General features: G+C 46.2%; 2 protein-coding genes and 1 pseudogene across 2 annotated transcripts; all 3 read left to right on the forward strand.

Moving 5' to 3' along the window:
- Positions 1-1,279: 1,279 nt before the first annotated feature.
- On the forward strand, positions 1,280-3,857 carry LOC125536719 (protein THYLAKOID ASSEMBLY 8-like, chloroplastic). The gene is made up of 2 exons (XM_048699958.1): positions 1,280-1,731; positions 3,048-3,857. Exons 1-2 carry the CDS (start codon positions 1,366-1,368, stop codon positions 3,435-3,437), a joined length of 756 nt encoding a protein of 251 aa, XP_048555915.1. The 5' UTR covers positions 1,280-1,365; the 3' UTR covers positions 3,438-3,857.
- Positions 3,858-7,562: 3,705 nt separating this feature from the next.
- Positions 7,563-7,673, forward strand: LOC125542001 (annotated as a pseudogene).
- A 4,445-nt stretch (positions 7,674-12,118) lies between these two features.
- On the forward strand, positions 12,119-12,726 carry LOC125541399. Its single transcript, XM_048704823.1, has one exon. It carries the CDS (start codon positions 12,225-12,227, stop codon positions 12,570-12,572), a length of 348 nt encoding a protein of 115 aa, XP_048560780.1. The 5' UTR covers positions 12,119-12,224; the 3' UTR covers positions 12,573-12,726.
- The last annotated feature ends 496 nt before the right edge of the window (positions 12,727-13,222 follow it).

Below are 13,222 nucleotides of genomic sequence, written 5' to 3' on the forward strand. Positions count from 1 at the left end.
GGATTGACAACCCCTTTAACACGTCGGGTTGCGAGGATTTGTTATCTGTGTGCAGGGGTTTGTTTACATTGTGTTGCTTGGTTCTCCTACTGGTTCGATAACCTTGCTTTCATATTTGAGGAAAATACCTACCGCCGTTGTGCTGCATCATCTCTTCCTCTTTGGGGAAATACCGACGTAGCTTCAAACGACATCAACAAGCCTGGTGACACACTGATGATGTAGAACCAAGCCGCCTGCTAGTCCTTCACGATTTTGTGAAGGGTGTAATCCAGATAATTCATATGGATGCCCGTCTTCTTATTCACATGATCTCCATGGACCTAGAAGATGCCAGCGGCACAGACATCCCTTTTGTCTCCTTAACGGTTCAGATTTAATTAGAACAACACCCGTCACAAATTAAAGTGGGGAAATGCCGATAAAGGACTCACATAGCATGACAAAATCGCTATTTAGATGGGGGCTCATTTTTTATTTATTTTGACCTGCTTTATAAAAGTTTTTCTCATTAAAAAAACTCCACACATCTCTTTCCTCCTTCACAAGAAATGCTCTTCTCCTCCCGTCGGCACCGCCGCTGGTCCGTCCCATCTCCGATGGCCTTTAGGCCATGGAGGTGCGGAGGATCTCGGCCCCCTGCCGGTGGGAGGGACCCCGTTCTCGTTCTTGTTAGAGTCAGCGTCTTGGTTGGGGCTATGTGGCGTAGTAGGAATAATGTCTCCCACGTTCTATCCCCGTCTCGATGGTGCGTCTAGCATCATCGAAGGGCGTGTGGAGGTTTGTCTCCGTCAGATCTTGCGGGATTCAGACAATGCTTGTCTTCGGTGGATCTATTTGGATCCACTCTCCGTTCTTCTTCGTTTAGGTGTTTACGTGTTTAATCCTTCTGATCTACGACTTTTTTCATCAGCGATGATTGCTATTCTAGTGCGTTGGTCTTATGAGGCCTTAGTACGATGACTTTCCGACTGTCTACTACAACAAGGCTTGCCTGGCTCCAGTGAGGGAGGGGCGATGACGGCGGCGCGCCTTCGGCTCGCTCCAGTGCTTATAGTCGTCGCTAGGTGGTCCATGGACATGGTTGTAATTTTATTACCTCTGTTGTTCTTTGTACTTTCATGATTGAATATGAGTAGATTGGAAATTTCTCGCAAAAATAAATAAATGAAGTTTTCTCATTTTTTTTAACACAAAAGACTTTCTCGTTATTTTGTATTGATTCAGTCGTTTGGGCTTTATCTATCTATACAAAGCTAATATGATGTTTCGAGAGAGTGTTTTGGTAGTGTCGACGGCCTCCCAAACCCAACACCGACCCAAGCCGAGCCGAGGCAGGGTTTTGCTCTCGAGTTCCCCCAAACCATGGCGGCCTCTCGATGTCTCCTCGCCCGCCGCCTTCTCCTCCTCCTCCGCCCCAAGATTCCGCCTCTCTCCCCACCCCACGGCCTATTCCGGGGAGAAGTCCCCGTGCGGCTGCTGCCGCCGCGGCCCTTCGGCGAGTGGCGGCGCGCGTTCCACGACGGGCGGCCGCGCGGGCCGCTGTGGCGGAGCAAAAAGCTGATTGGGAAGGAGGCCTTGTTTGCTATCCAGGGTCTGAAGCGGTTCAAGGGGGACGAGGAGAAGCTGCGGGAGTTCATCAAGAGGCACGTGGCGCGGCTGCTCAAGGCGGACAAGCTCTCCGTGCTCGGCGAGCTGGAGCGCCAGGAGGAGGTCGACCTTTCTGTCAAGGTAAGGAGGCATTTCTGCTCCCCCACCTATCTTTGGATTTGGTGATTTATCGAGTGGAGAGCAGCTGGATGCACGGTTGTGGTCGCTGAGGTGGTTGTCTAATGTAGGCGAACCAGGGGAACATTTCATACATTTAAATTGGACCTATGGTGTTGCCATATTGATAATTTGGTTGAAGTACCAAAAATGTTTGTTACTTTCTTGAGATTGATAGAAGTGAGATGTGTTGAATGAATTCGAGTGCTGATTGGGGAAAAAAATCAGTATTAGGATGTGAAGACAAAATTTATTTAGTCAGTGGGGCTACCAGTTGTGTTTAAGTAAATTTGTTGAAAATCTTGGCTGCAATTGCTCGATAGGGGTGAATTTATGCTTTGAGGAATGGGTTTGTACCCCTAAATTAGATTTCCTTCCCATGGCCAAGGTGGAATTAGTTATATTCTACTCCCTCCATTCCTAAATATAATTCTTTGTAGGGATTCCACTAGATGGCTACATACGGAGCAAAATGAATGAATCTACACTTAAAATGCATCTATGTACATCCATATGTGGTTCATAGTGGAATCTCTACAAAGACTTATATTTAGGAACGGAGGGAGTAAAAGATGGGAAACTAGCTTATTGGTGGACAATTTTCGTGGACAGAAGGAATAAATTAAAATTATCCCTCTTATGGTTCAAGAGAAAGAGGCTGTTTTTGGTCCATTACGAGACAATTGCTATATATAGACTCCCTGATATTTTTGTTTTCCTTTCTTCACTGTCAATCACACTTTGCTTTAGTTTTTGTTTTATTTATTTTCATGGCGCTAGATAATTTTGTAAAACCTAGTAATACCTGATCTCTTTTTTCTTATGTTTGTGCATGTTTGGTTGTGCGAACATATCAGTCTGGTTGATTATGTAGGTGGATCCAAATTTGGAGTAGAGGCCGGTAGGCTTCGAGTGAGTAGTATAAATCTTATTGTTATTACCCTAAATTTTCTTTATTCTTATTTGCCCACCTGAGAGGTAGTGCACACTCTTAAGAAAATCATACACTGATGTTTGTGTAGTCAATTAAGTTTGGTAACTCCAGGGAAATGTTCGATTATTGTCCTTGATTGAATATTATTGATTGTGCTACTTATCATATCTATCAAAACTGAACAGAAAGAAAATAATTGTCACACGCTCAAAATGGATGGATAACTGCAATACCGAATGTAGCCGATGTACACTAAGCCTTATTCCTTCATGTTCAATTTGAAGATGATGTTTTCTGGTGCTTGCCTTTGTTGTACTTGGCCATTTTCTAAACATTGGTCTTGCAGATGTTCAGGATCATACAAAAGGAGGACTGGTATAAGCCAGATGTTTACATGTACAAGGACTTGATAATTGCTCTAGCCAAGTGTAAGAAGATGGATGAAGCAATGGATATCTGGGGGAACATGAAAGAGGAGAACCTGTTTCCCGACTCACAGACTTATGCTGAAGTCATTAGAGGGTTCTTGAGATATGGTTCTCCATCAGATGCAATGAACATTTATGAGGACATGAAAAGATCACCTGATCCACCAGAGGAGTTGCCTTTCAGGGTATTATTGAAGGGTCTTTTACCGCATCCACTATTAAGGAACAGGGTGAAGCAAGATTTTGAAGAGCTATTCCCAGAGAGGCATATCTATGACCCTCCAGACGAAATATTTGGAATGCACTAAGGTTGAAGTTTTTATGGCCACATGAACATGCACGATTTAATCAGACCAGCCAGTTTCCCAGGTTATTTGATTACCTGTATCACAAGAATTCAGAATTTGTCAGGTGATACACAGAGAAGTTGTGGATGGTAATGCTTCAAGGAGAAATAAAAAGATTTTTGTGTTGCTCGGATTAGTTGTGTCTATGGTTACACAAAGTACATTGTTCAGGCGATCTCCATTTATTCACTTTAACAACTGCCACTGCGTGTCTCGTAATCCAGGATCTTGTGAGGCAGCGTGAAGTAACATTCAACTGTTGGGTCCACTTGTATGATTAGGTTGTTAGAGTAGTACACTGCTCACTTTTCATGCTGTTCCTTCCCTAACCGCTTTAGAAACCAACTTTTGATGAACATGAGCACATCTTTTTGCTGGTTATTATGAACTTCTGATTATGGTCAAGTAAAGCACTGCATGACTAGAGGCTAACAGAATAAAAGAGAAGCAGATGTATTGAAATGACTAGCACAAAGTGCTCATACTAAAATGATGATGAAGCAAATGGAGTAGCTATGTGCACTAACTAGTGACCATTTGTACGTTAACTTTGTTCGGTTCTTCAGAACTAAAAAGATTTGTTCATTTACCCTTTTGGACGTTTGGTTTGTTTTGCAACCTACATGTTCCTCTTATCAAGTACTGTGTCAAACAAATATGGTTCTGTGGTCAGGTTTTGTGCTGTTGTCCCATCTGATTGATGTGCTAATTGTGCTGCAGAACCCTAACAATCATTCCTTCCCAACCATACTGATTATTGCGTAGCCAGCTGAGAATCTCTTCTTGCTAATCAGGATCATGTTAGCGCTGTTTAGCTGCTTAGAGTTTGATTGTGAGAACCCGGGAGTCTGAACTCTCTGTGAATTTTGAGTTTGCTAACCACATGTTCCACGCGGTTGGGAGTCTGAACTCTGTAGTGCCCAATGGTGGTGGAATCACTGTTTTCTCAGTAATGAAAAATGCACACCTTTCTGGCAAATAACACTTAATTATTGTTAGCAAAAGAAAAGATAAGCTGTTAATAAAGGTAGAGAAGAACTCTAGCTACTAGTGCTTCAAGTCTTCAGCATATTATGCCTCTTAATGATATTTGATGCTCAATATTTTCCTCTTCCCCTGCGTTTTTTATGTGATCATCAGCAGCAACATTGCCGTTGTAAAATCCGACGTCCACTCACTGCAAGGAAGGTTCTTACCGGTCCGCAGACAGTACTGAACGTTGCCACGACATGGTACTGAACCTGTCGTCTCGAGATACGTCGAGTTCCCTTGCCTACCGTTGACATCAGAGATCAAGGCGGCCACTGGCAAACCAAGTTGTCAGTTTTTCTTTTTTGCGGGAAACCAAGTTGTCAGGTTGATCACATGATTCACACCAGCAGCGTCCTACAAATACAGTGAAAATAAGTCATTCATCTTGTGCCAGTTACATGCCAGCTGTAACTGACATCTTATCTCCGTGAGGACCGAGGAGTAGGTGGGAGGGCCTGTTTGGTTCATGGCTAACGTTGGCATAACTAAAGTTTAGGCAAAATATGGCTGTCACAAAAAGTGTGGCTCACAAAATGGCCACCACAAGTGTGACAAGATTTGGCAAAAAGTTTAGCCTATGACATGTGAACCAAGTGGCTAGAAAAGTGTGGCAAGCCACAAGTGTGGCAATAAACGAAACACATGCCTAAACTATTGTGGCACAACTAAGGTTAGGTGTGGCAAACTTAGGCTGCAAAACAAACAGGACCGTAGTACTATGGGGTGTCGGTGTGGTGAAGTGCAGCAACGACATGTGGCGGCGCTTATAAAACCACAGAAGAGCATCTACAACGGATACACCAAATCCGATCTCTCAAACACGTGCGGACATGCCCAGGCGCGGACAGGGACCAGTCACATCTTAAATAACCGTTTTCGTAACCGGATACTTCAATTACGAATCCTCAAATCCATACAATTACATCTACGTGAAACATAATATTAACCGGAGCCTGTTCGGCTCCGCCATGCCCATTTCCGAGCTGGTTGCGCTCCTGTAGTGTTCGTGCGGTCACTGGCAAGATAGAATAGAATATGGGACACGCACCGGCTCAAGGGACTTGGGGCGCCATCGTCTCTAATGCCCTGCTCTTCGTCGTTGGAGCATGTCGTTGGTCGATGTGCGGTCGATGATGGATCTGTCATGGTCGGAGGTCGACACATCCACCACGACGTGGTTGCGACGGCCGGGGTTGCAGACCATCCGTCTCGGCGCTGGAGAGTGCGACTCTGCTTCACAGACGTCTGCCGCGAGGATTGCCGCGGCCTCTGCCTCGCACAGCAGGCACGTGCGCGCCATACCCTCAACAGACAGACCACGTATGGCCTCGTTGTCGGTGCACCAATAAAGGGGTTGCGCGTCCGCCACGAGCCAGACGGAGCGCACCACCTCTGGCGAGGCAACGACGACGAGCCTAGTGCCAGATCCACACGTCATTAGGGCGGACGCGATGGATTCCCGGCGGATCGAGTCCACCCATTGTCGGGCATTCTTCTCGCGGGCGCGGTGGAGCACGATGCGGACGCCCATCTCCTCCTCATGCCTTATTGGGATTAGGTTCCAGCTCGTAGATCGGCTGATGGAGGATTTGAATCCGCTGCTCGCCATGTCGGAGAAGGCCGGAGATTGTTGGAAGTGACCATAGGGACAAAGTAGAATGGAGTGGCAAGGGTTTGGTCGAGGTAGATCAGCGTCGGCCGGATCCGATGTGACGGATGCGTCCAGGCCTCCCCATATTCGTTCTAGATTTGAACTGAATATGATGGGTGCCTGTCAGCCCGAATGTTTGAGGCCGGTTTAAGGAGCCTGGCTAGTTTTCATTGTTACTCCCTCTGTTCACTTTTGCAAGTCGTTTAGGACAGCTGAAATTGAACTGTTTTAGGAGTTGTCTTAAATATCTAAAATGTCTTATAAAAATGAACAGAGGGAGTATCAATCAATGAGTGGGTTGCCCGCCCAGAAATTTGAGACGAATATGAAGAATACCGATCAGACCGAATGTTTAAGGCCGGTTTAAGAAGTCCGATTAATATTTTTTGTGTGACCAATCCTGGCCATGTTTAAGATGGATATGAGGCGTTGGACTGTCTAACCGACTGTCCACGGTTAGAGCATCTCCAACGGCCGCAAAAAATCTCGCGTCTAATAAAAGTTATAGCGCGCCACTGTAGTTTAATGCGCCGGGACCAACATTGCTTTAGCAGACGCCCAAAGATACACACCCAAAAAACAGACAGTGTAAATTGTGAAGCGCGCACAATCCGGAGCTCAAAATATGCTGCACGCGATAACGTTTTTCAGCGCACGCCCAAAACTTTTTAACGCTACAGTATCTGCTGGAGCTGTTGGGCGCCTAAAAAAATAAATTTTTAATGCACGAAGCTCTTTTTGGGCGCCTGTTAGAGATGCTCTTACTACTCCGTGAGGCCTTGTACAATGGGAGATGCTTACGGAGGTGCTTAGAGAAATAAACTAGATTTTTCTTAAGCACCGGTGCTTATTTGTGTAGGATAGACGCTTAACTAAGCGTCTCTCTTGTAGAAATAGGCACCGGTGCTTCAAAAAACCCCAGTTTATTTTTCTAAGCATCTCCCATTGTACAAGGCCTGAGAAGTAGCGGCAGCAGGTCTTTGTAGCTTGCCCACGTGGGGGCTCCAACCATATTTGCTAGCCTGCACCGGGCACCGGCCAGAAGTTTACACCAACGTTTGGTCTAAGAACCCATATTTTCTGCAAGATGGGTGCATGGTTTCTATACTTTCTTCATCTCCATAGTCGCGACTCACGAACAAAGGTGAGACGAGTCTCCAGAAAAAAAAAGGTGATATGAAGCGACCATGCGCACAAATCAGATCCAACCATACGAAAGGAAAGCCCAGCGTTACTTTACTTGGGCCATGGCGTCCCTGTTGTGGGCTTTACTGGTGCGGTCGGGGGAGGAGGCACCACAGGAAGCGGAACGCTTGGATTAGTCCCACCTCGCCTGGGCAAGGTAAGGAGGGCAGCGAGCGGGGCTACATAAGAGCTCGGGTGGTGAGCTTGGAGAGGCACGCAGCTGCGTGGTGAGCACAAAGCGAACTATTCTTTCGCCTTTTACTAAAGAATACCGTGTGCACGCTACACTAAGCAGCATACCCTAATTTTTGAAGGGTGTCTTCTCCCTGTGAGAAGGCCCCAACAATTCTGAATTTCAAAAGTTCCTGATATTTGGACTTCTTTGCTGAATGTTTTCAGTCTGTTTAATTTGGACGAAGCAGTCTATGCCACTGGAGGAATGCCTTTCTGCTTTCTCTATGTGAGAATGACTCGGCTCTTCTAGTTCTACAGCTGATTGAGTTGATCTTCTCCTCTGGCACTCCTGAATGATATTCATCATCAACGTGAAGGCTGAGGGGTAATCCCTACACGTTAATGCCCATTTAAGCCGCAAAGGGTCAATGGCTTCAGTTTTATGCTTTCGGTTTCCGTCGTTTACATCTAATGGCTTCAGTTTTATGCTTTTGTCCATTTACATTTACGCTTTCGGTCGGTCGTTCGGTTTGTTCTCAAAATTACATGTTCCTATTGCCGAGTACTATGCCAAACAAACATGGTTTTCTGGCTAGGTTTTCTGCTGTTGTACCATCTGGTTGCTGTGCTAATTATGCTGCAGAACCCTGACGATCATTCCCAACCATACTGATTATTGCCTAGCCAGCAGTGACTTATTATCATTTGCTAATCAGGATCATGTTAACACTGTTTAGCTGTGTAGAGTTTGATGCTGAGAACCTGGGAGTCTGAACTATGAAGTGCTTAGCATAATCAATTGTGTCTTTAAATGAATACGAAGTTTAGTGCAAGGAAGGTTCTTATCAATCTGCAGACGGACAGTACTGAACGTTGCCACGACATGTTTTCATCTGATACTGAACCTGTCGTCTCGAGATACGTCGAGCTCCTTCCCCACCGTTGACATGGGAGTTCCAAGGCGGCAACTGGCAAGCCAAGTTGCCAAGTTGGTCACGTGATTCACAGCAGCATGCAGCGTCCTACAAATACAGTGAAAACAAGTACATTCATCTTGCGGCCACTTGTAATATCTTACTGCATGTCTCAGCGCCTAATCGTGGAATCTGTCTCAGATCACCAAGATGAGAGACACGATCGGCTTCTCATGGAGATCTTAACAGACGCCAGCACCTTGACGGGCCAAGTCGCCTGCCCTAAAACACGCCATTTTTTTTTTGTCGTGATAAGCAGGTTAATCACGCCCAAACAAGATCGCTCATATTCAAACGAGAGATCGTTGATTTCAAACGAATGACAGCTCACTCTCGCTGTCCGGGTGTGAAATCAATCTGAGCAATCTCAACTGGACGACGACGCCGCCGCATCGGGACGGGAGACCTCCGCGGCTTTAGTTTTGGTTGCACGAGGGGGTTGGCTGTCGGTCGCGAGCTGGTCGGTCGGTCCAGTTTAATCGTGGCACAGGGAAGCTTCATCTGTTTTGCAGGTTCATCGTGTCTTGATAGGTTACTCCGTGGTGCCGTTCGATTCGCCCACACATTCGTCTTGTCCTGCTGTCCACAGCTAAATCTCGCTGACCTTTGAGCTCCCATAATTCGATCCACAAATCAGAACGGGGGCACTATCATCATGAATGATTGTAAGAACATTATTACTTAAGTAATGAATTGCTTTTACCCCGCAAAAAAAAACTTTCTTTTGTTTTGTTTTGTTTTGTAAAACCGCACTCCGCCTTGACTAGATTCTTGCTGCAATCTAACTATGGGACATCTGAAATACCAAAAGCCTGCGTAACATGCATGGTTCAGAGTTGGGCACATTCAGATTATGTTGCCATATTTTCCGCTTCGTTTTCTTCTTCCAGGAACAATGACTACTGTAGTAGTCTAGTAGACATACTATGTAAGAGCATCGAATTCGAGACAATTTGGTACCGGGTCAGTGAAACTACCTGGCCGTGGCATTCGAGACAATCTGGTTACCAGGCGAAAATGTCGGCCGGAAGAGGAGGGGAAGTGGTTTGTGCTTTGTTTTGACTTGCCTTCTTCAGACACAGCAGTCAGAACCCAGAAGCTTCTACCCTACCTCTCATCCTATCTTCACTACTACAACGAACCTTCTTCAGACACAGCAGTCAGAAACCAGAAGCTTCGACCTCTCATCCTGTGTTCACCGCAACGAGCAGAATGGCATCTTTGGAGACCAGATGGGCCGACGAATTCAACACCTGTATCCATGGTTTATCTCCTGCTGCTGCTTCACGCCAACACGTAGGAATGGCAAGAATTCTGAAAGACGTATTAAAATTGGGAGCTTGTCTAAGCTCTGTCCGGTGTCGCGCTGCACATGGAGTGTCATGCTGAGGAGATACACCATAAACAATTAACGGGAGCATCTGAACTGAAATGTTCGCATATATGGCCAGAGGTTCCTGATCATAGTTATACTCCGTGGAAATCATTAGTTCGTGTTTCCATCATACTCTTGTTGTTTTGGGGGTTGCACAAATATTCTCTCGCTCCATGATTTCTTCCGCATAAATGAGGGAATCCAACATGTATTTTCGATGCTACCGTGTTCCAGCATTGCATAGTGTTTAGACCTCCCATCATGGATGCATTGAACATTCTAAAGTGCAGACCGAAACCCTAACTGTCGAAACAAATGTTACTCCCTCAGATAAATTTTACTAAAGCAGCGTCAATTAATAATTTAATATGGATCAGAGGGAGTAGCATAGTTTCGCTGCTACTCCATCCGTTCCAAAATAAATGATTCAATTTTATACTAACTTTAGTATAAAGTTGGGTCATCTATTTTAGAACGAAGGGAGTAGTTTCTATCTCCCATCCTCTAATATTCGCTGTGGCAATAGAAAGAGGGCCAGACGATTATTCCAACTATGGTCAGTCAGAGAAGGGGGACACAAACCTCACAGCTTCCCCCACGAAGCCGTATCTGGCTAAATTTCGTTAAACAAAGATGTAACCGGTGAAAAAGAAAAACGTCGCAATGCCATTCCCTCTGCACGTAGAAATGATGTTGTTTATAACAACGAAATCTCTTCTCCCATGCAGGTTATTTATTGTTGTACACAATGGCTTCATATGTGGTTTTGCACTGCAACAAACAGAGTATCGACTGTTGTTTACGGCAATGTGTATGTGGTTAGAGTGGATGACCAAGGAGCTTATTACCCAACATGAGTGACAACATAATCTCTAGATCGGACCGGACCACCACCTCCATCAACATATGCATAGTGCTGGTCTTATATGACTTTACTCTTGTTATCGTGTCCTTGTTTTGAGTTGTCAGATTGTTGGTTTTGGCTTCGTGCATTCTTATTTTGCGTTACTTTGTATAGCTTGATGCTACATTATAAGTTAATAAAAAAAATAACATTTTCATAATTTCCTAGGATAGGCTCAGCCCAACTTTCAGCAACCTCATTCCAAACTGAGATTTGTACATATCTCCCCACCAATGGTACCACTCGGAGTAGGGCGTGGCTAGAAATCAGTCAGCTAAATTTTTTGTTTGAGGTCAGTCGATTCTTAAACAGTTGGATGCAAAATCATGGTTCACGATCTTTCTTCAACCTCCCAATGCATCTCCTTCCTTGAGCCGCCATCCACCATTGGCCTAACCGCCGGCTCCCGCCGCCCGCGTCCGGCGGCGCACCCGCGCCACCTCGTCACCCTGCCCTCCCCGAAACCACTCCCCACTGTCGGTCCTCTGCCGCCCCAGCCATCCCTCTAGCCCCCCTTCCCCCGCCCCGCTCCTTGTGCTGAGCTTTTTCTCCGGTGAGTCCCCACACCACCGCCCCCATCACCGCCGTCCACCACCGCCCTCACTCTGAACCCTAAGATAGATACTTGGGTGGTGACGGTGAGCCCCTTCCTTCTCTCCGGCGAGGCCCTCCCTTCTCCTTCCTTCATTCAAAAATCGAATTTGAATCGGCTGACTGATGTGTAGCTAAACTGCTCGGAGTACATGGGTAAGCAACACATTGTACACTTTCTCGGAGATGCAGCAGCAACGTCATGCTCCCTTTGAGTTTACTTTTGTACCCAATCAAGAAATACCTTTAAACGGCATTTCCCCCCTATTTAGCAGCCATGCCAGAGCTCCAGGTCTGCGAGCTGGGGTTTCAGATCACCTTCCAAGAACCTGCCCCCAAAACCATGTCAACAAACTGCGGAACACAAGGCCCTGCACCTGCATGCTGCTCCGTCCAAGACCTGGACTCCCCTTCTCCTCTCCCTGGATGCAGCTGTAAGCTGACTTGCCCGCATGCTGACTTTTTCTGCAACATTCAGAGAGATTCTCCATCCAGAATTCCAGATGTCAGTTGCTCATCGCACCCACGCCCAATGATTCCTAGAACACCAGAACTCACCACCCTCCAATCATTTTCTAAGAGCCACCAGCCACGCGACTGACATTTCCCCCCAGCAAATCAAGATCCGTGAAGAGTGGGCGCGCGCATGCACGCGAGTCGTCACAAATATCGAACTGAACTGAACTTAACCGGAGAACGGCACAGCCAGGCCGTCTCCTATATAAGAGCCCCTCCTGTCCGTCATCTTCTGCACACCAACACCAAGGCAAGCACCAAGTCCACTCCTCCACAGCTAAGCTCTAGTTCTAGCTTCTTCCGTCTCCTACATACAGATCCATTCCGTGGATCGATCTCTCCAAAGATGCCTCGGCTGCTCCTCTTGTGCCTGGTGTCTAGCCATTTCGCGGTGACCGCCGTCATGGCGCGGCAGTTCCCCGTCTTCCTCGTCGGTGGCGGCGCCATGGCAGCGGACGCCCCTTCTGCTTCTGCTTTCGATGCTTCGCGTCTGCATAGGCACTCCCTTTTGGAGTCCAGATTTGCAGCGTCGCCGATGGGCTCGTCTGACCACGGACTACGGCACGGCCCCTTCGACAGGCACTTCGCCGGGGGCAAGATCATACTCGGCGGCCTCGCGGTGGCGATCATCGCCGCGGTCTTCTGCTACATCCGCATCACCAGGGCCAAGAAGATCGTCGAGCCAAAAACTTAGACTTCTCTCTTTTCCCTGGTTAATATCATACCTTGAACACTTCTTTTTCGTCTTTCTTTGTAGCGAGGACACGGGGAAAAAACAAATGTAACCCACGTAGATTTCGTTGTAACATGCAAAGAACAGTTAATTACTGGCGATGACTGATGACACAGTGTGATTCGTCTCCTTTCTTGCAGGTCCAGTGTGCTGTGTATGCCTTGCTGAGGAAATCCTATTTTCATACGTATCTCTGATGTCTGAAATCATGGTGTGCTTGGATTAAATGCATGAGTGAATGATGCATGTCAAGTTCTTATCATTGGATGGTTAAGTCGTACTCTTTGGGTTGAGTACTTTATAAAGGGCCTATAGTTGGACGGTGATGAGTTGCCGTCCTAGAACCTAAAAGATATGTTGCTTCTGATCTAGGAGTTAATGCAGGCATGTGATCTTTTTATCAGTTGCTCCTGAAAAATTAGCTATCTATTAGAGAACCCTAAACTTCAGCTAAACCAGGTTTAAATATTAATACTAGTAATTTGAACTCCATTTATCAGAAGCATTTGGAGTATTTGTCTAAGAAACTAGCAAATCAGATTTGTGTCTGCTATTATATATCTAACTTTGCTCCATTATAGGCTGATAGCACCACTTAATTATCAGTAAGG

The sequence above is a fragment of the Triticum urartu genome, chromosome 2, assembly GCF_003073215.2.
Source record: "Triticum urartu cultivar G1812 chromosome 2, Tu2.1, whole genome shotgun sequence".
In the NCBI taxonomy this organism is placed as follows: Eukaryota; Viridiplantae; Streptophyta; class Magnoliopsida; order Poales; family Poaceae; genus Triticum; species Triticum urartu.